Source organism: Sardina pilchardus, chromosome 6 (genome assembly GCF_963854185.1).
Source record: "Sardina pilchardus chromosome 6, fSarPil1.1, whole genome shotgun sequence".
NCBI lineage: Eukaryota > Metazoa > Chordata > Actinopteri > Clupeiformes > Clupeidae > Sardina > Sardina pilchardus.
The window spans coordinates 8,762,379-8,788,387 of NC_084999.1; the positions used below are offsets into that span (position 1 = coordinate 8,762,379).

General features: G+C 44.3%; 1 protein-coding gene across 1 annotated transcript; it reads left to right on the top strand.

Annotated features, from left to right (window-relative positions):
* The first annotated feature begins 484 nt into the window (after nucleotides 1–484).
* pi4kb (phosphatidylinositol 4-kinase, catalytic, beta) lies at nucleotides 485–25,867 on the top strand. The gene is made up of 11 exons (XM_062538322.1): nucleotides 485–620; nucleotides 3,075–4,237; nucleotides 13,543–13,770; nucleotides 15,166–15,393; nucleotides 15,694–15,803; nucleotides 16,297–16,401; nucleotides 18,820–18,943; nucleotides 19,566–19,831; nucleotides 20,120–20,252; nucleotides 20,514–20,634; nucleotides 23,415–25,867. The coding sequence occupies exons 2-11, from the start codon at nucleotides 3,095–3,097 to the stop codon at nucleotides 23,594–23,596; spliced, it is 2,640 nt and encodes an 879-aa protein (XP_062394306.1). The 5' UTR covers nucleotides 485–620; nucleotides 3,075–3,094; the 3' UTR covers nucleotides 23,597–25,867.
* The last annotated feature ends 142 nt before the right edge of the window (nucleotides 25,868–26,009 follow it).

The window sequence follows — 26,009 nt, forward strand, 5'->3', positions numbered from 1 at the left end:
AAAGTTCATCCCAATTATCAATAAGATACATGTGCGATTTTGTGGTCTACTCTCGTCTTTTGAATTATGATTGCATGTGCTGCAACATTTTCTGCTCAAATCAATGACGCTGTAGCCAGGCCAATTTATTTGTTGATCATTCAGTTAGCTTTTATTGGCAGATGGTGTCACATAGGCTAAATAAGAAGAGCATGAAAAGAATTAGGTGATAACCATTGACTGTAAAAAATAACACGATAATATTGTGACGATATGCACGAGTTAGAGAATGAATGTAGTGGACCTTGTAAGTTGAACATGGTTGGCAATTACTCAATTGTTTCCAGTTACTTCTCAGCGTGCACATTACAATCAACTTCATAAAATGGTAAACTGGGGAAAACTACTGAACACATTAACTTGTTTTACGTTATAATTGTAGTGATAAGTGTGCCGTATGTCTTAGTTTTCTTTGTCGATTCCACAACCGGGACAGGCAGTGCAGTAGGTCAGCCCTGGCATGTCGATTTTCCCGAGTTGCAGTGAGAAACTCGGGGACCGAGGGTCTATGCACTTTCCCAAATGGAGCGGAGACAGATAAGATAGATCAACAAACACATTTTCACCCATTTATTTTTAAGGTAAGCATTATACCAACATGTCACCTCCATTATACAGCATTATGTACTGTCGATAAGGACTTGTTCAACTGGTTTAATTTGTTAGGCTAACCCAACGTTATAACAATTTAACATTAGCTAAAGAGAATTGCTTGTTAGCATGGGTATCTGGCTAGCCAACTTTGCAGGTTTCTGAACCAAGTTCACTAGCAAGCTAGTTGATACGCAGCTAACATTAGCATATTGGAGGAACTCGACAGACCGCTAAGTTGATGGATGTTAAGCTTCAAATAAACATTAGGTTGCAAGTCTTGTGTTCCAAGAGAACAGATTGGGCCTATTGAAACATTTGACAAAGATGTCTCTCCGGCACAGCCGTTGTATTTTCACCTAAACATTAAGTAGATTAGCTACGTAGTTAGCGATGCACCTAGCTAACGTTAGCTATGTAGTAAAACTGGCTATCTGTCGGACAACATTGTGTCATTTGGTAGTTCTTGAAAACATTCAAGCACTGGTTATTTCATCCATTCGATGCTTATCCAGTTTGTAGGCTAGCAGTGGCATGTGTACATAGATACGTGTTTCTTGTTCAACATGAGTTGCCATGCTTTGTGAAGTGCTTGAACACATTTTAGTGCCAACTTAGCGGGTTAGCTAAGAGGCTAACCTTCCCCCAGTCATGACGTGAATGATGGTATCCTAACTGTTTATTGAACATCTTTCATTAGTCTTTTCCGCCCCCCATCAACTGACTTTAGTGGTTGATATCGTTTCGGGATTTACACACGTTCTCTGCATAACTGTTAAACTATCGCCGTGAAATCGTCAATGTTATTGGTGTTTTGTGTCCGTTAGTTAAGCTCTTAGGTTGTGAATGGTAGTTTTATCGACAGGAGCATGAATAAGTTCAGCATGCTTATAACATTTTACCGGAAAAAGTATGTAAATCAGAGTGACTGTTGTTGCTAATCCATATGCTTATTAAGGGTTAAATTAGTCAGCATCCACAATGGGGAAGCAAACCTGACTCCTCTAGCTTGTATTTCACCCGACCATTGTTCACTTTTAGAAAGGCAGTGTCAGATGATCTTTTCAGCCCCTCTTGCCACATGTTGATAATGATTTCTGATAATTTAGTGGACATTGTTGATTTTGGATAAACCCATGACAGTTTCCGGAAAGAATTTGTTGTGCACTGCAGTTTTGAGTTTTGGGAAGTGGTTTCTATGGATGCGTCCTCAAGTGACGTTTAAACGTACACTATGTAGTTTTTGCTCCCATCTAGTGGTTAAATTTGATTTTGCATGCACGCTCTAGCGCCACGCGTTTTTAAATGTGCGTTGCAAGATGGCTAGAACTACGGGAAGTTGAATGGGTCGAGATTCATTCAAGATGTCTTCTACCACTTCATCGAGTTTTCTTTCCAGTGATGATGTAAGCTATTCTAAAGTTCTTTGAATAATTTGTATGATCATGTATGAGTAATTATTCCTCGAGCAACATAGTGACTTACGTTGTCATGCTTATATTGTTTTTACATTAGCTTACTATCGTAATATTAGCATAGCAGCAGCTAACAACTTGACATGACAGTATAGGCTAATGCTTGTATTGCTCTAAAGGCATGAACTATGTCACTAAGAGCAGTGCTTGTCTGTAGGTTAAGTATTAACCGTCTTCACGCTGCTTCTCTGTGCACGCGAAATGCAAAAACGCGTTTTTCCCTAGCGGTAGTGTTTAGCGGTAGCGGTAGTGTTTTATGTCCCTCTCGGCAGTTCATATTTTTCTATACACCGGAAAGACATGGAAGACTTCCTGTGAACGTCCCTTTCAATGTAAATGCCGGGAAGTAATTCTTCGGCCAGCAGGACGAGTCAGATCATTGGCATATGTTATTTTACACCAAAGAGGGTCTATTTATGAATGAAGACGTTGACTTGAGGTACTAAAACACTTAAAATCCTACATAATGTACCTTTAATGCAGTAGACTCTTGGTCACTGTTTTGGTCTTGTGAAGATGTGCAGTAAGTATAACTATGCTAAATCTTTTTATGTTGACTTACCTACACTCACAGACAATATCTTATTCATCAAGTCAACAGGTGTTTCTTCTTCAAATGTATTGGTGTGTAACTGTTGGAAGGCAGTGGCAAAGTATTGTGATTCTGAGTTGCACTTGGTTTGAGCTCGACGTGAAGGCTAACAGCTATCTTGATGCCGGGGATATGATAATCTGTTCGCGAGGGATTAGACCTGTATGCAGGGTATTGCTCTGTATCAGCAGGACTGTGTGACCTTCTCATAACGTACACACATTCATCAATAAATGCACATTTTAAGTTTGAACTGGAAGTACTTCCTGTTTCTGTGAGGAATGAGCCCATCTCTGATCGTGACTCCTAATCCCTGTTGTCATCTTGTTGCCTCCTGTGTCCCTTTCTCCCCTTTCTATTCTTTCACTCTCTCCTAGTGGCCTGAGTGTCAGCGGCCATGGGTGACACGGAGTTGGAGCTGTCGCCAGCCCACCAGCAGGAGGCGCTGCAGAAGAGCCTGTCTGCTTCCTCCCTGTCCCTGTCCACTTCCTCCTCGCTGTCGCTGCCCTCCTCGCCCTCCTCGGGCCCCTGTGCTCTCCCTGCCAGCCCCAGCATCAGCACCAGCACCAGCGGTGACGGAGGACTGCCCCTCACGAGCAGCAGCAGCCCCTCGCTTGACGTCATCACCGAGGGCGTGGGCGAACTGTCGGTGGTCATCGACCCCGAGGTGGCCAAGCTGGCCTGCCAGGAGGTGCTGCAGAAAGTGAAGCTCCAGAAGGGGGAGCTGGAGGTGACGCTGCCCAAGGAGGTGACTGAGGTGACGGCGGCAGTGACCGAGACTCCCGCGTTAGCCAACGGGGTAGCCACCCCCGTCAGAGACGAGCCGGTTGACCTTGTCACCGCGAACCTTGTCCTGGCGAAGCCTGGTGGGAAGGTTGTCGGCTGCGGCGGCGAGGAGGAGGAGCCGGAGCCGGCGTCTGCGTCTCCGGCGTCGGGCTCGGCGAAGAGCGCGCGGCGGCGCCAGAAGCAGCACAACTCCTCCAAGCAGTCGTGGCTGCTGCGGCTGTTTGAGTCGAAGCTCTTCGACGTCTCCATGGCCATCTCCTACCTGTACAACTCCAAGGAGCCCGGCGTGCAGGCCTACATCGGCAACCGCCTCTTCAGCTTCGCCTACGAGGACGTGGACTTCTACCTGCCGCAGCTGCTCAACATGTACATCAACATGGACGAGGACGTGGGCGACGCCATCAAGCCGTACGTGGTGCACCGCTGCCGGCAGAGCATCAGCTTCTCGCTTCAGTGCGCCTGGCTGCTGGGCGCCTACTCGTCCGACATGCACATCTCCACGCAGCGGCACTCGCGCGGCACCAAGCTCCGCAAGCTCATCCTGTCGGACGAGCTCAAGCCCTCCGGATCCAGGCTGCGGCCGCCGGTCCCCTACCCGCCGCCGTTGGCGACCGCCCTGCACCACGAGCACAGCCTGTCGCCCTCCAAGCGCACGCACCAGCGCTCCAAGTCTGACGCCACAGTCAGCATCAGCCTCAGCAGCAACCTCAAGCGCACGGCCAGCAACCCCAAAGTGGAGGCCAACCAGGATGAGGTAAGCCAGGCGCCTGAACCCCCCCCCCCCACACACACACACACACACATGCGCACACGCGCTCACGGCTGTGGTGTGAGCTTCACCATGATATGCATTTCATTGGTTTTGGTTTGCACATGAACGCTACTAGGATTACCGGTCCTCAGTCAATGAGATGACACACTCACAGGCACTAGTTCAGTACAATAAGCCACAGTGCACACAGTTTATGACGGAGCCCTTTGGCTTTTTATATGCCACTTATCTCACATTACGTACATTTGGTAAGATAAGACAGTAATTGAGTGGAAGAGCGCTCCTAGTATTTGAGCTTTGATTGATTTCATTGAAGTTAGTCATTGGGCCTGTTATCACATTCTGTTGAAACAACGAGGAGCCTTAGTTACTCAGTTCCGTAGTCCAAGCCTCAATTTCAGACGTTCCATGATGAGTTGTATATATCGTGAGCAGCAGATAGACTCTGAGTCATTATCACAAACATGGGAACATTCTGCTGGGCTTCCCTCATCAGCGCTGAATCCCTTTACCCGCAGCAGAGTGAGAGTTGACCCTTGACCCCAATATACTGTGTAAGAGGGTGCAAAAACAATCCCAAACGCGCTACACAAACACGTCGGACGTTGTCCCTTTACATGCGTGAAGAACAATGGATCAGTAGCCATGTGGAGTTAAATGGTAATATTATTAGGAAATTCACCACGATTAAATCTGACTCCATAGATATATTGTACCTCTAATACATTACCAAATAACTGATGATGTTAACTATGGCAGAGAATGGAATGGCACAACTAGACTTTAGAGATATGCAAACTGAGCGAGGAGAATTAACCATTTATTAGGCCTTAAGCCTTAGGTAAGAGTAAAAGTATCAGTAATTGTCCTTGAACAAAGGAACAAAGGAGAAAATGAACTTAACCTCAAAACAAAACAATAAACTTGGACTTAAACCTTAACAAGTTACCAAGTTACAATGCTACATACACCAGATAAAACAATATATCAAATAATGAAAATAACAAACCCCATAAAGAAATCAAAAGATAGAGAGAGAGAGAGAGAGAGAGAGAGAGAGAGAGGAAGAGAGAGAGAGAGAGGCAGAGAGGTCAGTGTGACCTCTTGCCTAGACCAGAGCAGAGCAGGAAGAGAAGAGTCACCTCTTGCCCAAAGCTGAGAAAGTGAGCAGAGAGCGAATCACTGCAAGAGATTCTCTTTTCATTCATCCAGCCACCCCCAGCTCAGCAGGGCTTCTTTACCTGAAAGTGGGTGTGGCGTCTAAAACTCTATAGTGTATTTCTTAGTCTATAACTATGTACAAATACATTAGATTGCAATGAAATCGTGATCAGGCTGTTGCTCACATTACAAGTGTTAATTCAAGACCAAACATGGATGTATTACATTTACAACATACATTTTATGAGTATTTCAGAAGTTGTCAATTTGACTTTCACTGAATCGATGGGGGAAGTGTTGATGCCTGCTTGATGGGGTTCCGGCCACAGCCAGCTGAGACAACAATGAGCTATCAGAAGCTCACACAGATGTAAATTAGCAGCAAAAGGCATTCAGCTCTCATCTGCCTCAAAGGAATCTGAAAACCTGCCTTACAGATTCGCCCCCTTGACAACTGAGACACAAAGTTAACAGATTGTCAAAATTAAGGCCAGTCATCCATATTCACATATTTGTCCATAGTGTCCGAAGGAATCTCTCAGAGTAGTTTTGACATTAGTTGACCAAGCTTCTCCGGTCTGAAACAAGTTCTCAGGATCAGGTGAGCATTGCTGTAGCGTGGAACATTCTTCTTTGTGTAAAAGCAATCTGGAGTTGAGCAGAATCGTGAGAGTATCGTCTGTCTGCTGTAACATTAGAATATCAATAGTCTTTTGCTTTTCGATGAGTTGGGCATGTATACAGGGAAAAGACAGGAAAGAGAGAAAGAGCAAAACAAACAAACCAATATACAAATTTCAAAATAAATGGAATTAAACACATTCTGGTGTATCTCAAATTGAAAAAAAAATGTTTCATAAGATAAATCATCTTTGTCACTGGCATTATTTGCATACTGAATACAAATCTATCAAGAAAATCAAATCAAATAATCAAAGAATGTATATAAAATGATAGTGGTTAAAAGGAATGCAAATTAGTTCATCCCAGCAGTTAAAATTCTTCAATTTGAATCATTAATAGAACATTTACTTGTGTGTGTGTATGTGCTTTATCACTTCTGGACATTCAACAATAGACTTAACATTTAGTTGATGTCGGCATGATGTGTCTGCCACACAGTCAGCTGCACATGGGCCTCCTTTTGGCAGAGACAGGTACAGACATTAAAATTTCAGGTGGTAGTCATACTAATCAACAATCTACAACATTGTATCTCCCAGTTTTTTTTTTTTAATTTTTTTTTTTTATATATATATATATATAATATATATATATATATATATGGGCATTATTTGTTAGTCACGAGAGATCCAACCTAACATTCATTCAGCAGATACTCTTTGGTTCAGTGACCGTTCATTTGGTTTAACCGGTGAGTATAAAGAAAATCAAAAAGTGTGAAGAATAATCATGGTACTAGCATCTGTACAGTTAAATGCTTTCAAGCATCAACACTTACAGAGTCTACGCACTCACTATACATGAGCATACAACAAGCTAGCAAATATTATCTTCAAAGTAAATAAAAACACTGTCTGAATATCTGACTAACAAATTTCCCATCAGAGCACCTTGGGAGAACAATGCTACAGGTTGTTGCATGGAATTATCTGTGCTATTATTTGTATAGGTTAATGTTATCATGTTAAATTTAAAAATATATAAAACTCTGTCTTACCACGGTCTTGAATGGTTAGTCTGCATCATTACATTGTCCTTCAGTGAAAGCACACACACACACAGCAATTTTGCGCCTTAACACCTAGAACAATGGATGGGTCCAGAGGCATGGGGGTTGTTAGGAGAAGCAAAGGTGTTAGATGATTGGACTCTGCGTTGGCGGTGTTTTCGAAAGCCTGTTGACCAACATGTCTGCATCTCATGTTCTGATTTTCCACATGAGTTGCAGACAATGCTTGGGTCGTTTGCCTCCATGTGTTGGATAGCCTCCTTTTCGCAATCTGTTTGCGCTGTTCCAGTGGTGTTAGAAGAGACGTCGTTGCTTGAGTCGGCTGTGAACGACAATTCTGACGAAGCAACATATTCTAACATCGCTTTGTTGGGGATAGCCACATATCTCGCATCAGAGAAAGGTTTCAATGACTGCGCGGTGTTCAATAATGAATAAATGCAAATAATGAGAAGTAACAAGATAACACCGTCCATCATTGCATGTTTTTTTGTTTGTAACGCATGTATTTCAATGAAAAATCGCCAGTTGCATATCTCTATCCCACTAGAGTAAGATGTAATGTCTTCAGTTTCAACAATTTTAGCCATTTTCTGTCTTAATGTATTAAACAAAGAAATATTATCACGTGTCTACATCTGTCCATGTTCGTATTTCCGTATAACGGAGAGAGCAAAGTTTCTGAATCTTTAGGTGAGTTGATAGCGAAAATAATGCGTAGGCCTATGCGTGTGCTTTCTGCTACACGTCTTTAAGAAGTTTTTCTACTCACCAAATTTCAGAAATATAGGTACATCCCGTCATAACGATCACGTCGAGGTCGCCACTTGTAAGAGGGTGCAAAAACAATCCCAAACGCGCTACACAAACACGTCGGACGTTGTCCCTTTACATGCGTGAAGAACAATGGATCAGTAGCCATGTGGAGTTAAATGGTAATATTATTAGGAAATTCACCACGATTAAATCTGACTCCATAGATATATTGTACCTCTAATACATTACCAAATAACTGATGATGTTAACTATGGCAGAGAATGGAATGGCACAACTAGACTTTAGAGATATGCAAACTGAGCGAGGAGAATTAACCATTTATTAGGCCTTAAGCCTTAGGTAAGAGTAAAAGTATCAGTAATTGTCCTTGAACAAAGGAACAAAGGAGAAAATGAACTTAACCTCAAAACAAAACAATAAACTTGGACTTAAACCTTAACAAGTTACCAAGTTACAATGCTACATACACCAGATAAAACAATATATCAAATAATGAAAATAACAAACCCCATAAAGAAATCAAAAGATAGAGAGAGAGAGAGAGAGAGAGAGAGAGAGAGAGGAAGAGAGAGAGAGAGAGAGAGGCAGAGAGGTCAGTGTGACCTCTTGCCTAGACCAGAGCAGAGCAGGAAGAGAAGAGTCACCTCTTGCCCAAAGCTGAGAAAGTGAGCAGAGAGCGAATCACTGCAAGAGATTCTCTTTTCATTCATCCAGCCACCCCCAGCTCAGCAGGGCTTCTTTACCTGAAAGTGGGTGTGGCGTCTAAAACTCTATAGTGTATTTCTTAGTCTATAACTATGTACAAATACATTAGATTGCAATGAAATCGTGATCAGGCTGTTGCTCACATTACAAGTGTTAATTCAAGACCAAACATGGATGTATTACATTTACAACATACATTTTATGAGTATTTCAGAAGTTGTCAATTTGACTTTCACTGAATCGATGGGGGAAGTGTTGATGCCTGCTTGATGGGGTTCCGGCCACAGCCAGCTGAGACAACAATGAGCTATCAGAAGCTCACACAGATGTAAATTAGCAGCAAAAGGCATTCAGCTCTCATCTGCCTCAAAGGAATCTGAAAACCTGCCTTACAACTGTATTCGCGCTCCCTTGTGAGGAGATAATGATAGTAACGCGTGTGAGGGGTTGAGTGAGGAGCGTCAAATGCAGCATTTTATACCAGAGCTGTGACTTAGGAAATTAGACTGTTCACTGTCATCTGCTTGCCGTAACAACTCTATCTCTCCACACATACTTTCATATTGTTTGTTGTTGTTGTTCAGCAGTGTTTGTTTAAGGGCTTTTTGTGGGGCGGGGGTGTGTCAGTAATGGCAAACTTCATGTGGTAGGTGCGTGGGGGGAAAGGCTAACGGTCCTGCCAGTCTGCTGGGTTGTTGCAGGTGGTTACGTAAGGGGATCGGTGGAGGCCCTACAGTCCCGTCGGGGAGAGTCAGAGAGGCAGCACTGATACGTGATATAACACCAGATCAGGACCTCTGCTCTGCCCATCCGTGTGCAACAGCCTCCGTTATGTCAGAACCTTTTATTCTCTCACATCGTCCGTGCTGACCCTGTTCAGAAAAAACACACACACACACACAGGCACACTCACCCAGAGACAGAAGCGCACACACACACACACAGGCACAGTCACACTTAACCCACAGGCACTCTCACCCACAGACACACACACATACACAGACACACAGGCACACTCACCCACAGACGCACAGGCACACTCACCCACAGACACACACACACACTCGCTCTGTTATGTCATTTGTTTGTCCGCTTAACCATCCCTCTTTCTTTTGATCAGTCGGGGGTCAGTGTGGGTGGGTGTGTGTGTGGGGGGGTGGGTGGGTGTGGTTGTGTGGCCAGCTCGGTTGCCTCTAGCCTCCCAAGGTCACCTCGGCCCGCCATCCCCTGGCTGCTCTATTTACTGATGATATGTCGAGTCAGCTCCACACCTGTTACTCTGCACACAGGCCAGCCACATCCAACAGTGCATTTCTTTTATGTTTGTATACGATCTGGATTTACTGAGTCACTTTCACCAAGTACGCCTAGCCGATTACCCAGGCCACCAGTTCAAGTTCACATCTATCTGACAGTGAAGTACCTGATATTTCGCAGGCACAGAAATGGAAGACTGCTGTTAATAACTGGAAAGTAAGCATGCTGATGTTTCCAAGAAGGATTTAGTGTAATATCAGTTGCTGGAAGCCTATCTGGAAGGGAAAGGGTTTAATGGCCTGTTGAAGTTGATTGATGTTGCCTCTTTAATAGGCTAGTGGAAGTTGATGCTGTGCCATACTCTAGGAAGTCGTTGGGTTCACCCGTAATATGTTTCCCCTTGGGAATTTTACAGATCGCAAATGTCAGTGTATTTTTACACATTTTGTAAACCCACAGTCGGGTTTAAAAGTTCAGATCTGAACCCTAAATGATGTGTCCTGTTCCCGTCTCCCATGTTTAGCTCTGAAGCCTGAGGCGCTCAGCGTTCCAAACTGCCCCTGTCTGCAAACAGAACTCGCTGTGCACAAGGCCGATGCTCTTTATGTCTGCAGCCTTTGTCCAGCAAACAATGCACAGTTAACACAAACCTATAAAATGAACAGTTTGCAGTTAGAAGCTGGGTCATGACATGTCCATTAGAGCCACTCCTCTAGTGTGTGTGTGTGTGTGTGTGTGTGTGTGTGTGTGTGTGTGTGTGTGTGTGTGTGTGTGTGTGTGTGTGTGTGTGTGTGTGTGTGTGTGTGTGTGTGTGTGTGTGTGTGTGTGTGTGTGTGTGTGTGTGTGTGTGTGTGTGTGTGTGTGTGTGTGTGTGTGTGTGTGTGTGTGTGTGTGTGTCAGGTCCGTGATTAATGGTCTGCTCTTGCCTCAGGGAAGGTTTTGCTCCCTGTCTGTTTGAACAGCAGCGGCCTGTAAAAGGTCCCCCGGAGTGAGGTGGCATTGCGGATGGTCTGTGAGCATCTTTATCAGAGAGGATTTTGGACTCTGCTCCACTCGCCCTGATAACAAGGCTTTATTTAGACCTGCAAACAGCACCCCTTACTGTACACTACACATTTCAGCAGGAGATATTGATGTTAGTCCTCCATTATACCTCCTTCATAACACACACACACACACACACACACAGTGTGGACAGAGACACACACACACACACACACACACACACACACACACACACACACACACACACACACACACACACACACACACACACACACACACACACACACACACACACACCCTTTCCTTCTCCTTTTTCTGGCCCGTTTTCTCCTTGTGTAAGTTTCCCCTTGGCTGACTGTGGTCATGTGAGACTACAGGCTTTGGGTCACTCTCTCCCCAACAGTTGAAGGCTCAGGCATCATGTGCTCTCTGCTGCAGTGCAACCGGTTCCTTAGTCACTGTGTGTGTGTATGTGTGTGTGTGTGTGGTCAAGACAGTCTGAGGTTTTGTGCTGCCAGCCACTCTTGTTTCTCAGCGCTCAGTTGAAGTGCCCTGAAGCGGCTCGGCTCTGCTCTGCTCAGCTGGCCGCTTGTCCCTCCCTCTAGCCTGTAATCCCTGACCCTGTCCTCAGCGGCGGTCACGGTGCAGCCAGGACGGACACGCTGGCCACAGGCGGGCCGGAGCTCAGCCATCCCAGTGGGGATTATATTAGGGAGACGCGGGGCTGAGGTTTGGAAGTCGGATCCTGGCCGTCTGGGTCTGCTACTAACGCTCCCCCTCAATCAATCCAGCCGTCCCCCAGCTGTAGAGAGAGAGAGATCATCGAGTCCCAAGTCTTCCTCAGGGGTCAGGCTGCCCTCAGCCCAGTCATTAAACAAACACATCGAAGTTGAGGACTTCTGCAGACTAACAAACCCAGATGTGGGGGGACGAGATACACTCCCACCCCTCCGGCCCCCGTATTCAAGTTGAAATTGAGTACACAGTCTACTCTCCTCCCAGCCCATCCCATGTGAACCAGTCAAAGCGAGCTTCTAACAGTGCGCTCTGTTTTTGTTTTTTTTTGTGCTCTGTTTTGTCTTGCACCCCACTCCCTACTCTCCCCTCTTTTGTGCACAAACCTCACAACCCCCACACCCTCCTCCACCCAACACCCCCCCCCCCCTCCACCCTCCACAGAATCCTTCTCTTTCCCAGGATCTGGCTTCCAGCTGTGACAGTCTTGAGTTAGAGACTGGTACAGTAAGTCCACTCTCTCCTCTATCCCCATGCACCCCCCCCCCCCCTCTTCTCAGCCCTGTATCTCCCCTTTCCCCCTTTGAATGTTGTTCTGTGGTGCATTGTGGTCTGTTATCTGTTTCCATTGGTTGTTCTCAGGGTTTGTTTTATCAGCCATCTTCTCCTGCTCTGGCAGGAATTCCTTTGAAATTTACAAGCATGGATCACAATTGTAATGTCTAGTCATAAATTGAATGTTTGCACAAGTTTGTACTTGTAAAGAGTCTGTGAAAACTAGTGAGCCAGTGTTTTACTGCTCTAAAAGTTGTGATAACATGCTTGCTAAATTGATTTAATCCATGCTTACTTGTACGTTTGTTTTTGGTTCTGTCTCAATTTGGATGAGCTCAAATCACTCTCCATGTGTCTTGGATTCAATCATGTCTTTTGGACTTGTAGGTTGGGAACTGGTTTGAACTTTGGCTCATCTTTCCATTCAGAAAGATTTTGTCATGTATTGTAGGTTTATGAATGGCCAGCTGTCCGAAGCGAGTTTAACTCTAACGGATTTGTAGATGGGTTAAAGCATTTGGGATGTAGTCACATATTCCATCTTCAAATTACTTTGCACCCCTCTTGTCAAGTGTGCATTTGCATTGGGAAAAACAAAAAAAAAGTAAAAAGGACAGAAAAGTCTGCACACTAAAGCTCCAATCTTTTTTCTTTTATTCACCACATGTAACGTTTCGGGACACACTGCCCTTCCTCAGACATAAGACAGGTATCTAGCAGCCCATACTTATGTCAGCATTCACCCAGTCTGTATGAGGGAGTCTTTACAGAAGGCTTTCCAGAGCATACTTGGTAAGAGTGGGTCCACTTTTTACGACGGGGGCCAACCACTGGCATCTCTTATGATTTGGCATGAAGGGACTGTCTCTCTCTCTCTTTTCTCTCTCTCTCTCTCTCTCTCTCTCTCTCTCTCTCTCTCTCTTTCTCTCTTTCTTTCTCTCTTTCTCTCTCCTCTGTGAGTCATGGACTTGGGTAAATGCCTCCATCTGGTGTTGTGAACATGAACATTTCCTGAACTTCTGTCCTCTGACTTATCAATGCCTGCCTCCCTTAAAGTCATGTAACTGTAAAACAAACATCGCCCATGAGATGCATAATGATGTGAGTTACAGTTTTTGATGAGAAACAAAGCTGGTGTGTGTGAGCTCCCAGGTGAAGTATGCTCTGTCTTGTTTGCAGACTGTTTCAGTATGACATAACAGTTTAGAGTAGTGTAAATTCCCTACCAAACTCTCAGTTGTACAACAATCAAAAGCATTTTCTCTTCATGTTTTATTTCACAGCCGCCATTTTCTCGACGTATCTAATATCCGGTGTTCTCCTTGGCGTCTGCACCCGCCTCTCTCTCTCTCTCTCTCTCTCTCTCTCTCTCTCTCTCTCTCTCTCTCTCTCCCCGTAGCCCGTGCGCCTCACGCCGCAGAGGGAGTTCATCAAGTCCCTGATGGGCATCGGCAAGCGCCTGGCCACCCTGCCCACCAAGGAGCAGAAGACCCAGCGCCTCATCTCGGAGCTGTCGCTGCTCAACCACAAGCTGCCCGCGCGCGTCTGGCTGCCCACGGCGCCGTTTGACCACCATGTGGTCCGTGTGCCCCACACGCAGGCCGTGGTGCTCAACTCCAAAGACAAGGTGGGTGCGCCAGGGAGGAGGAGGAGGACGGACACACACGCTAACCCTGATCTGTTAGCGCGATACAGGCCGACAGAATGCTACCGTAATTTCCCAACTTTTAGCCGTGGCTTGTACATTGATTTCTTCAGCTTTGAGGTTAATATACGGGGGGAAATTAATATGGTTTTGTTCCTTTTAACTTGCATTTACTGTCCTGCGGCTTATACACAATGCGGCTAATACACAGGAAATCACAGTAACAGTGCTGTTTAGGTAAATGTGAACAAAGACTGACTACACAAGGGAAATCACATGACCTGGGGAAGCGCTTGACATTGTCTGTATTGCCACTAGATCTTCCCCACACACACACACACACACACACACACACACACACACACACACACACACACACACACACACAGAGAGAGTTGTGAGTAGTGAGTTGCTGGAGTAGGGGATGAAGAGAAGAAACATTGAGAAGCAGGATTTATTTTCTGCAAAGACTCGTGCAGGACTTATTTTGTATTATTTGGTTTAAAAATGTTCTAATTTGTGGAATGTAAGATTGACCTTACTAACTGTGATGGATCCAGCAAACAAACTCAAAGCATAGATGAGTAGAACAGTTTTCCATTTTCTCAATGTCAAGACTGGCACAAAGGTAAAAGACCTATGAAGTCAAAAGCAATTTCAGCATTTTAAATTATGATAATATTGATGATGATAATAAAGATAATACAGGGCGTACATTATAGGATAGGGAAATATACGGTTGCATCACTATTGCTTTAAATTGAAGTACAGATGCACAAGGAAGATGTAATTGGCCCCCTTGTGGGCCTTGTTACTGGGCATGGTCTCCATCCAGCTGAGCCAGATGATTAAAAAATGGCTGCTATGTATTGTGACCGAGTTTTCAAAACTCTGCATACAGCCTGGGTAGCCTCAGTGACCATTAGGGGTTTTATAATGATGGTTTCATATCTGGAAATGCTCAGAGGTCCAAACTACAAGTGTACAACGTTTCTTGCTTTTATGGAGAAAGAAAATTACCTAATGTTCACCTATCACATGTACTATGAGAGTTCAGTAAAACTGGCTTTTCACCTACACTATGCACAAATGATGTCAGTTTCATTATGTTCCACCACTTGGACTTTCATGCACTTTTGGTATGTAATATTAGAAGGTTTCATGTACTGAATGCAACAAAAACACTTTATGTTGCTATTAGTTTTGGGTTGGATGAAATTTTCTCATAGATGGCCTGGTTTAAACGTTTAATGTATTTTATTTTAAGTGTAATATAATTCTTTGTATTTATTTTATGTGTAATATGTATACTATAAAAGTGCAATATGTATTTAACTTTGACAAATCCTTTGATGTGTGTCCTAACTCCCTCTACAGGCTCCCTACTTAATCTATGTGGAGGTTCTGGAGTGTGAGAACTTTGAGACCTCCAATGTCCCGGTGCGGATTCCAGAGACGCGAATTCGCAGCACGCGCTCAGTGGAGAACCTTCCGGACTGTGGCATCACGGCTGAACAGCGAGCAACCAGCTTCTACCCTGTGCCCAACTACGACAACGATGACGAGGCCTGGTCTGTGGATGACATAGGAGAGCTCCAAGTGGAGGTTTGTGTTATCTTATCAATTTCTCGACCTGTCTGTCTGTCTGTCTGTCTGTCTGTCTGTCTGTTTATTATTTAGAGTGCAAAATCACCACTCAGCATTGTCCCAGTACACTTTACTAAATAACAAGAAAATAGTACATGATTAAACAAACAAACATTATGCAACTTGGATTTAAAAAAGATGAAGTAATATGTTCCTCATAGTTTGCCTGGAGTTTAATGTTGTTCATGTACTCTCTGCATATTTAAGACCTTGTTAGACCCATGACTAACTAGTTTCTCTGTTTCTCTTTTAACCCAGCTGCCAGAAATCCACACCAACAGTTGTGACAACATCTCCCAGTTCTCCGTGGACAGCATCACGAGCCAGGAAAGCAAGGAGCCCATCTTCATTGCCGCAGGGGACATCAGGTAGACCACCGAGATTCAAGATTAATGTATCGTTCAGAAAAGAGATTTGTTATACTTGTGTAAGGAGAGTAACATTTTTGGGGTTTAGCTCCTCTGCATTGTAACATTTATTAAGGGAGACTTCTGGTGCTTTTTCTTATAGATCTCGATCTCTGTTTATCTATTGCTTGAGCACCTGCCTCCAGGGTGTAGCACTGCAGCTGCCTGGCAGCTCTAGCCATTGACTGCAGCAACTCAAGTTAGATAGAACCGATTGTTGTTGGGGGTTTTTTTTGGGGGGGGGGTTCCATACCAATATTACACGGTGACCTCGAGGGACCGAGAGCTACGTGAAAAATCAGGAGAGAGTGTTGCATACACTACTGCCGTGCAGAAGCAGCCAGTACATACGTCGTCGTTCTGAAGACAGTCACTCTAAAATAGATTGACTATATAATTGTGTTGCATTGATTTGAACTCATGACCACTGTGTGTGTGTTTGTGTCTCATTCAGACGGCGCCTCTCAGAGCAATTGGCTCACACGCCCACAACGTTCAGAAGGGACCCAGAGGATCCCTCAGCGGTCGCCCTCAAGGAGCCCTGGCAGGAGAAAGTGCGGTACGTGCCTCTGCTCCGTGTCTCTCCGTCACATTAATCAGGATCGGTGATCCTGGAGGTTATGATTTTTAGGGCCCGAGCACCGAGGTGCGGCCACTGAAAGTGGCTGCACCGTAGGTGCAAGGCCCTATTGCTTCTGCTCAGATTATTATTATTATTATTATTATTATTATTATGTCTGTGGAATCCTCTTACAGGTCATGTTTGGCCTTTTTTCACCAACTTGGCATGCTCTAAAACTCTTGAAATTTGGCAGTAAGATGTGGAATTGGTAACGCTACTCAGAGACAAAGCTCTGGCCAAGGGTGTGGCTCAGGGACTCTATAGCGCCACCTACCGCGCTGTCTGTTGTGGTTGAGACGTGCATGCTCGAAAATGAACCAAATTTGGTAGGCAGATGTGTTGCATGAATCTGAACAACTTTTACATTTACACTACATAGTGAATCTTAAACAAATTTGAGTTATGATTATGATTATGATTTTTGCACATCATGTATTTTGAGACACTTCTCCTAGACGGTTTATCGAAATCATGTCATATCAGCACTAAAATGATCTTGAGGGGTTGCCCGAGGGGAATTGCGACCAGATTTTTGAATTTCAGAAGTATATCGAAATGGCAAAGGTTTGAATTATGGCGTTTTATTAAGAAACAGGAAGTTGGTGTTATAGGCAGAAAAAAGGCTATGAATTGGATGTAATTTGGCAGCTACATGTGGAATTGCTTCTGCTAGTCAGAGACAGAGCTCTGGCCTAAGGTGTGGCTTTGGGACTCTATAGCGCCACCTAGCAGCACGTTATCTGTTGTGGTTGACACAAACATTCACGAAAATGAACCAAATTTGGTGGACTTGTGTGTTATTGCTATGGCTAGTCAGAGACAGAGCTTTGGCATAGGGTGTGGCTTAGGGACTGTATAGCGCCACCTAGTGCGTTGTCTGTTGTGGTTGACACAAACATTCACGAAAATGAACCACATTTGGTGGACTTGTGTGTTATTGCTATCGGTAGTCAAAGACAGAGCTCTGGCCTTGGGTGTGGCTTAGGGACTGTATAGCGCCACCTAGTGCGTTGTCTGTTGTGGTTGACACAAACATTCACGAAAATGAACCAAATTTGGTGGACTTGTGTGTTACTGCTATGGCTAGTCAGAGACAGAGCTTTGGCATAGGGTGTAGCGTAGGGACTCTATAGCGCCACCTAGTGTGTTGTCTCTTGTGGTTGACACAAACATTCACCAAAATGAACAAAATTTGGTGGGCATGTGTGTTATTGCTAAAGTTATTCAGAGACAGAGCTCTGGCCGAGGGTGTGGCTTAGGTACTCTATAGCGCCACCTAGTGCATTGTCAGTTGTGGTTGACACATACATTCACGAAAATGAACCAAATTTGGTTGGCATATGTGTTATTGCTATAGCTATTCAGAGACAGCGCTCTGGCCAAAGGTGTCTTAGGGACTGTATAGCGCCACCTAGTGCATTGTCTGTTGTGGTTGACACATACATTCACGAAAATGAACCAAATTTGGTGGGCTTGTGCGTTATTGCTATCGATAGTCAGAGATAGAGCTCTGGCCTAGGGTGTGGCTTAGGGACTCCATAGCGCCACCTAGCGCATTTTCTGTTGTGGTTGACACGTACATTCACCAAAATGAACCAAATTTGGTGGGCATGTGTGTTATTGCTATAGTTATTCAGAGACAGAGCTCTGGCCTCGGGTGTGGTTTAGGGACTCCATAGCGCCACCTAGCGCATTGTCTGTTGTGGTTGACACATACATTCAGGAAAATTGACCAAATTTGGTGGGCATGTGTGTTGCTCATGCACATGCCCACCAACACGCACATGTTGCTTTGTTAGATTCCGAAATTTCACAGGTCTCCGCACCGCAGGTGCTCGGGCCCGCCATCGCCGCTTGCGGCTATATTTGTTGTTTGTTACCTCCTTGTCTTTCTGTTTGTTAGCAAGATAACTAAAAAAATAATGGACAGATTACGATGAAATTTTCAGGGAATGTCAGAAATGACCCAAGGAAGAAACGATTAGATTTTGGGAGTGATTCGTAACACCGTTGGGATTCTGGAGCCGTTTATGTTTTTCGGTTAGTCGTGTAATAGCATGGTATGGCCACGTGGTGGCGATCTGAATAGTTTAGGTTCAAATGTATGACAACCTAGGAGGAACAATACAGGCGGAGGTCTGCGCTCTCTGAGTGCTTTTCTAGTTGTTGAATATGTTTTACTTTGGTGGGTTGGTTGTCGCTATTTCTGTGGGTCATATGTGTTGTCTTTTTTTATGTTTTTATTATTTTGGTTATAGACTTAACAAAGCACATATTGACAAAACAGTCATCACGGTCTTGAATGTAATATAGTTCAATAAGGAATATGTGTTGTCTGCTGTTTGCTCTGGCCAGGCGGATAAGAGAGGGCTCGCCCTATGGGCACTTCCCCAACTGGCGCCTGCTGTCCGTCATTGTGAAGTGTGGAGATGACTTGAGGCAGGAGCTGTTGGCCTACCAAGTGTTGAAACAACTACAGGTAAGCTCAGAGTACTGACCAGGGAATCCGGTCCATTCATGATGGAATATTATAACAAGGTAGTTATAAAAAATATTTTTAAAAAATGCCAAATTGTCCTGCCCAATACCAAGACATAAAATGCTATAGTGACAGTACTCACTCACTGTGCAAAATAATATTTTGTTACAATGACGTGAGATGATCTCAGTTAAGTGACGAAACCTGATTACAAAGAATTGCCTGGAAAACATTGATTTGCCTTGAACAATAATCCTCTCTTGAGCCCATCACTTACTGTATGTGAAAGTTGTAGAATAACTTGGAATTATGAAATGCCAAATGATAACCAATCTGTACATCTGTAGTTTATTATTTCTGAGAAATTATGCACTGCCTTCCCTCTCTGCCATTTGTTTCCTATACCAGACAACATTGTATTTGAATTTGTGAAATCTCTGAATCGTACAGGTCCAATGTATTCAACAGCATCTGTAACAGTTAGTGCCTAACTAGAGGTCCTTGTTATTTACCCATACAAATGATTGCAGTTCAGATTATACAAGAAAATTGGCATTTATATATTATAACTTCATTTAAAAATGTACATTTTTCTCTTTTTCTTTCTGTTTTCTTTGCACAGAGCATCTGGGAACAGGAGCGGGTGCCTCTGTGGATCAAGCCGTACAAGATCCTGGTCATCTCCTCGGACAGCGGCATGATCGAGCCGGTGGTGAACGCCGTGTCCATCCACCAGGTGAAGAAGCAGAGCCAGCTCTCGCTGCTGGACTACTTCCTGCAAGAGCACGGCAACTACACCACCGAGGCCTTCCTCACCGCGCAGCGCAACTTTGTGCAGAGCTGCGCCGGCTACTGCCTCATCTGCTACCTGCTGCAGGTCAAGGACAGGTGAGCCAATGTTCCGAAGAGGCCAAAGCTACAAACAAAAGGGCTTATGTGATATGCTTTTCAACTCGCTGTCAGCAGAATCAAAAGGCTTTGATTAAACTATCTGGGAATTGTAGTGATGATTAGGCCTAATTGCTTATATTACTTTTTAATTTGTTTTTTTAAGTTAGTGTGTTACGTTTTGCTCCTTTTTAAGGTGAAGATTGATGCTGAATGGAAAGCTAGACATTTGATATACTATCATGTTGGCTTAACTTCGCATGTGACGCTTTTCCCATCTGTCCTCAGGCACAACGGAAACATTTTGTTGGACTCGGAAGGGCACATCATCCACATTGATTTCGGCTTTATTCTGTCCAGTTCCCCAAGGAACTTGGGCTTTGAGACGTCAGCCTTCAAACTAACCAGCGAGTTTGTTGATGTAAGGAGAATCTGTCTTTTGAAGCCATAAAAACTCTTCCTGAAATTATTGGATTTAGCTCAATTGATTTTCCTTGAACCCGTGGACTGCTTTAAATAAATTAACTGGAATGAATCTTGCATAATTTGAGTCGATAGTTGTCCAACCTTGAGTTTTGGTATCTTGGATGTGACATGCACGGAGTATAAAATCCTTGGTAGTGTTCAGATTTCTGTGTAACTTGGTGGTGTTTCATTTTGATATGGTGTTGTCTGGTCCCAGGTTATGGGTGGCTTGGATGGGGACATGTTCAACTACTACAAGATGCTCATGCTGCAGGGCCTCATCGCTGCACGGAAGCACATGGAGAAGGTGGTCCAAATAGTGGAGATTATGCAGCAAGGTATGGCTACACAGCATCATGATCACACACACCAGGGCTACACAGTATCACACACACACACACACACACCAGGGCTACACGGCATCACACACACACACCAGGGCTACACAGCATCACACACACACACCAGGGCTACACAGCATCACACACACACCAGGGCTACACAGCATCACACACACACCAGGGCTACACAGCATCACACACACACACCAGGGCTACACAGCATCACACACACACACACACACCAGGGCTACACACAGGGATTAAAGTTTTCCGGCACCGTGCCGGAATTCCGGCGTGCGGCCATTGACTGCGTTCATTTTTTTAAATATTATTTATTTGTTAACGCTATTGAAAAACACGCAGCATTCGTTAAGCTGAATTTCCTTTCCCTGCTCTGCCTCTCTGTCACTCACGCGTCACACTCTCACACACACACACACACACACACACACACACACACTCAGACGCAGACTAGACTCCTCTTCGTGCACACCGCGTCTGTCTCCATAACGAGATCATCCCTGGAAGCGCGGTCGCACTAATGTACCTGACGCTGCGGGTGGAAGCATAAGTTCTTCCGCAAATTTTGTAGACTATGCCTGCAACTTTACCAAACCGTATATAAGTAAACGAATTCTCCTTGGCCCGCTCTCGTGCGCACTCAATGGACACCCGCCCCTCGACATGCACATTTAATCCAAATGAAACATTCACAATCGTGAACGCAATGACGCACAGAAGACGACTAGCTGAATTATTGTTAAATACGGTTAGCATCATTAGTAGGCTATGCTGCACACATCTGATTAAAACTCTGCATTCAAGTTGACTGACCATCTCAATACCAATGTTTTTCAACTCCAAGATTTAAAGGGCCTGTCCCAAGGAGAAAAAGTATGAGCTTACCTTGAAACTTAAACACACGTGGGGACACTGAACAGTCCAACCAGCTAGACTCTAGAGTATGATAAACTAGCCAACTCTGCTACTTTGTCTACAATATTTAGAGGCTTCAATCAAACAGCTGAATTTAAGAGGTGGAGTTGTAATATGAATAGCAGGCTATAAGCTGCATAAAGTTTGCTGTTATGAATATCAGAATATACAGAATGTATTAAATAATTACATGTGTGTGTGTGTGTGTGTGTGTGTGTGCTTTACATCATGTTAAAAAATCATTAAATAAATAAATTCACAATGTGAAAGCAAGGTGATAAAAAGTCAGACATGAGGCGACCACCACACATTGCCTTCTAATCTGTGGGAAACACTGCTATTACTCTTTAGAAAGAGAATCATTGTCTTTTTTTGAATACCTTAACTTAAGTGGTTGCAACTAAATCTTATTCTTCAAATGCCTGCCTTCCAATTTCACATATCCTGACAACATGACACCTTATGATTGTAGGTCAATTTGTAACCTGTCAAAGACAAAGATTAGCAGCAAAACTTGATATAAAAAGAAATCCTAAATGCTACATGTAGCATATTGTAGTGTGTTGGACTACTATTGCCACCTATCGGCCTTTCTTGGGGTCCAACATCACAAACAAGGCCTGTGTCGTGTGCAAACACTCCAAAAAGTAAACCGGTTTCCAATCGATCGACCAATATAGTGTCGTATAGAGTCGCATGCATGAGTCTAAAAAAGTTCAGGCTCAGGATTTTTTTTTGCTTTAATCCCTGTACACAGCATCACACACACACACCAGGGCTACACAGCATCACACACACACACCAGGGCTACACAGCATCACACACACACACACACACCAGGGCTACACAGCATCACACACACACACCAGGGCTACACAGCATCACACACACACACCAGGGCTACACAGCATCACACACACACACCAGGGCTACACAGCATCACACACACACACACACCAGGGCTACACAGCATCACACACACACACACACACCAGGGCTACACAGCTTCACACACACACACACACCAGGGCTACACAGCATCACACACACACACACACACCAGGGCTACACAGCATCACACACACACACCAGGGCTACACAGCATCACACACACACCAGGGCTACACAGCATCACACACACACACACACCAGGGCTACACAGCATCACACACACACGCACACCAGGGCTACACAGCATCACACACACACACACACACACCAGGGCTACACAGCATCACACACACACACACACACACCAGGGCTACACAGCATCACACACACACACACACACCAGGGCTACACAGCATCACACACACACACACCAGGGCTACCAGGTGCTGACCATAGAGAACAGCTTCCTCTGGAGATCGTTGCCATTGGAGCACATTCTAAATTCTAAAGCATACCCAATTCTGCCCCACCCAACCCAATCCAGCCCAACCCAACTCAACCCAACTCTTTGTAAATGCACATTCAAATCCCAGTAGTCACTGTTTATGGGAGGTCTGTCCATGGTTCTGAGCACTTTTTAAAATGTAGAACCAATACCAGAGTTTTGAAATGTTGAACCAATAGCACAAACAAGATGAGAACAGCACAGTGAACCCATTAGCCATTGTTTCTATCTTTCACCAAACAGCTGAACCAACAGAAAGACCCACACATATAAGTTTAGTTTTCACTAGGTTTATTACCACTACTACCACTACTGCTACTACTACTGATTTTATTACTATTAACGATTACTAATACTAATACAACTACTAACACTATTACTACTACTACTACTACTACTACTACTACTACTACTGTTCATTCATAACCTCCGGCTCCTTCCCCAGGCTCCCAGCTGCCCTGCTTCCATGGGTCCAGCACCATCCGTTACTTGAAGGAGCGCTTCCACATGAGCCTGACGGAGGAGCAGCTGCAGGTGCTGGTGGAGCAGATGGTGGACGGCTCCATGCGCTCCATCACCACCAAGCTGTACGACGGCTTCCAGTACCTCACCAACGGCATCATGTGACCTGGGGTGGCCACTGGGATGCCTCTGCAAACCCTATTGGGCCAACTGCTCCTCCTGGAATGGATGCGGACCAGAGCACAGGATTTTTTTTTTTTTTTTACTTTTTTTTGTTTTTACTTTACAGAAGAAAGGCGGCACCACTTGCAATGCAAAAGACCACTCCTTCCTCCTCTTCCTCCTCCTCCTCACACTGCCCCATCCCTCTTGGTCATCCTCTGCTTTCCAGTCAACACTCTTATCATACACATATGCACACACACACATACACAAACATCTTTTCTCTGTTGTGTTTGTCAGCCCTTGAGAGCCAACCCTACCAACTAGACTGATATCTTATCTCATGGATTTTATACCCTGACTGAAGAGGTCTCAGCTGTGAAGTTAAAGTTCTTTTTTTTTTTTTTTCTTTTTAAATTGTTTTTGATTTCTCCTTTTATGTTTTTTTCATTCTCTCCTGTTGTCTCCTTGCTTCACCTCCTGACCTCCTGGCTGTTGTTATTTTTGTTGTGTTGTGTATTTATTAGTCTTCTCCTCTTGAGACCCCTGTGTAATAAGTTTGTAATGGTTTTTGTCCAGCTTCCCCAGTGCCTCTCAGAAACTCCCCAGAGGCTCTTCAGCACACAGGCTTTCCTTCGCTCCAGCATCCAGTCAGCGACGCCTCACTTTCACCATGTCTGTGGGACTACACCCCTCCCCCCCCCTTCCCCCATCATTGTGTGTAAAACGCCTAATCACTTTCCTATACACAAATCAGGCGCCATGCTCCAGAACTGGTTTCCCAACTCCAGTAGGCAGTAGCAGCAGAGAGTGGGAACCTGTGGGAAGTAGCCAGTACAGTCATTCAGTCTTCTCCTTTGGATTAGCCCACCTGTTAGACGTGTGAAAAGCCTGCTCATGAGTAGGAGCCTCTCCTATTGAAGGAGCCTGAGCCTTCAGTTTTGATGTGCTTTCTGGTTTCAGGTGTGACTAGTCAGTATATTGTTTGTCCAGTTTCTTTTTCTCATTTTTCACCATTTCTCCTAACCTGTATCAGACCAACTGATCCGTGGTACGTGGAGATCCAAAGACAACTTAATGACTAACGTTAGATTAATTTAACATTTGGTAACATTTGTAGTATGTAGGGTATAACACAAAATTGATCAGAATGTGTGGTTGAGTTCTGATTTATCTGAGGGGGAATAACTGGACTGTGTGTTACGAGAAATAACTGAGAGCACTATGTTGGTGTCGACACTCGACACATCAGAGCAATGATACGATTCTCTCACATCATCTCTCACAGGACTGTTCTGGGTGCAGATGATGATCCAAGGTGTCCCTTTATATTTCAAGCTGCTAATATTTAGAAGTGGAAAACACCCAGTGCACAGCTCTCCTAGCTGATCTCCAGTGAACCAAAACACAGTTCTGGGTAGCGTGCAGCTTTAAGCCTTCCCAGATTTTTTCCTTTTTGAACTCGAGTTGATCGATCGGTCGGTCAGCATGCAACCTCAGCTGTTTGTCCTCATTTCAAAGTCGCTGGCAAGTTTTGTCCTTGTCAGACTTTTTGACTCATGAAATCATCTGACGGAAGAGGAGAAGGAGGAAGCTGGAGCAGTCATCTTTTTCCATGTCGTAGTCTCTGAGCCACTGAACGTATAGCATTTGGCTGTGCTGGAGTAGAGTGTAACAGAAACACTGATGCTCTTGTGATCGAGTGCCTCTGAAGATGTCGAGAGAAACCAATAGGGCTTTCAATCCATGATGTGGGACAAGACGATACCAGACATTTCAATGAGCTTGTGGGGTAGATGAATGTCAGAGGTTTAATAAAGGTTTTGGAGCTTTTTGAAGACACTTTACTTTTTCACAAGGGGGAGCTGATATGTTTAGGGACTATGCCATCAGAAAGACTGGTGTGATGTTCCCTGAAACCAATGAGTATTTCCCTGCATTTAAAAAAAAATGCCATCTGCATTTCTCCCAAAGGTCTCATGTTTCAAAAAACCTGTTTAAAAAAAAGCCTGTTTCTGATTTGTAAGTCTCAAAATGTGTGTGAACACATAAGAACAAATCATTCAGAATGTATTTGTTTGTTGTAAACCTCCCTAACTCCTTTGCAATCCCATTTAGGAACTATTCTTTTCATTTTTCTACAACATGTTTGTGTTTCTTTTGTCAGATCTGTTTCTTTGTAACCTGTTTTAACGGACCAGCTCTTATGATCATGTGAATGACCTCCCTTAACTTGTGAATGTCTCTTTGTATAATAAATTAAATGTACTTGTTTGTCCATCTGTTTTGTAAATCATGAACAGCCACCCATCTCTTAATTTAATATTGCCTTGCCTTTGAAGATAATGATAGATTTTATGAAGTGAGCAAGAATTTGTTGAGCTCTACAGCAAACGTATTGCTTGACAGTTTCCCA

Coding starts and splice junctions, on each gene's coding strand:
- pi4kb (XM_062538322.1), top strand. CDS start 3,095: ATGGGTGACACGGAGTTGGAGCTGTCGCCAGCCCACCAGCAGGAGGCG. Junction 4,238..13,542: donor TGGAGGCCAACCAGGATGAG/GTAAGCCAGGCG, acceptor CTCTCCCCGTAG/CCCGTGCGCCTCACGCCGCA. Junction 18,944..19,565: donor AAGTGTTGAAACAACTACAG/GTAAGCTCAGAG, acceptor TTCTTTGCACAG/AGCATCTGGGAACAGGAGCG.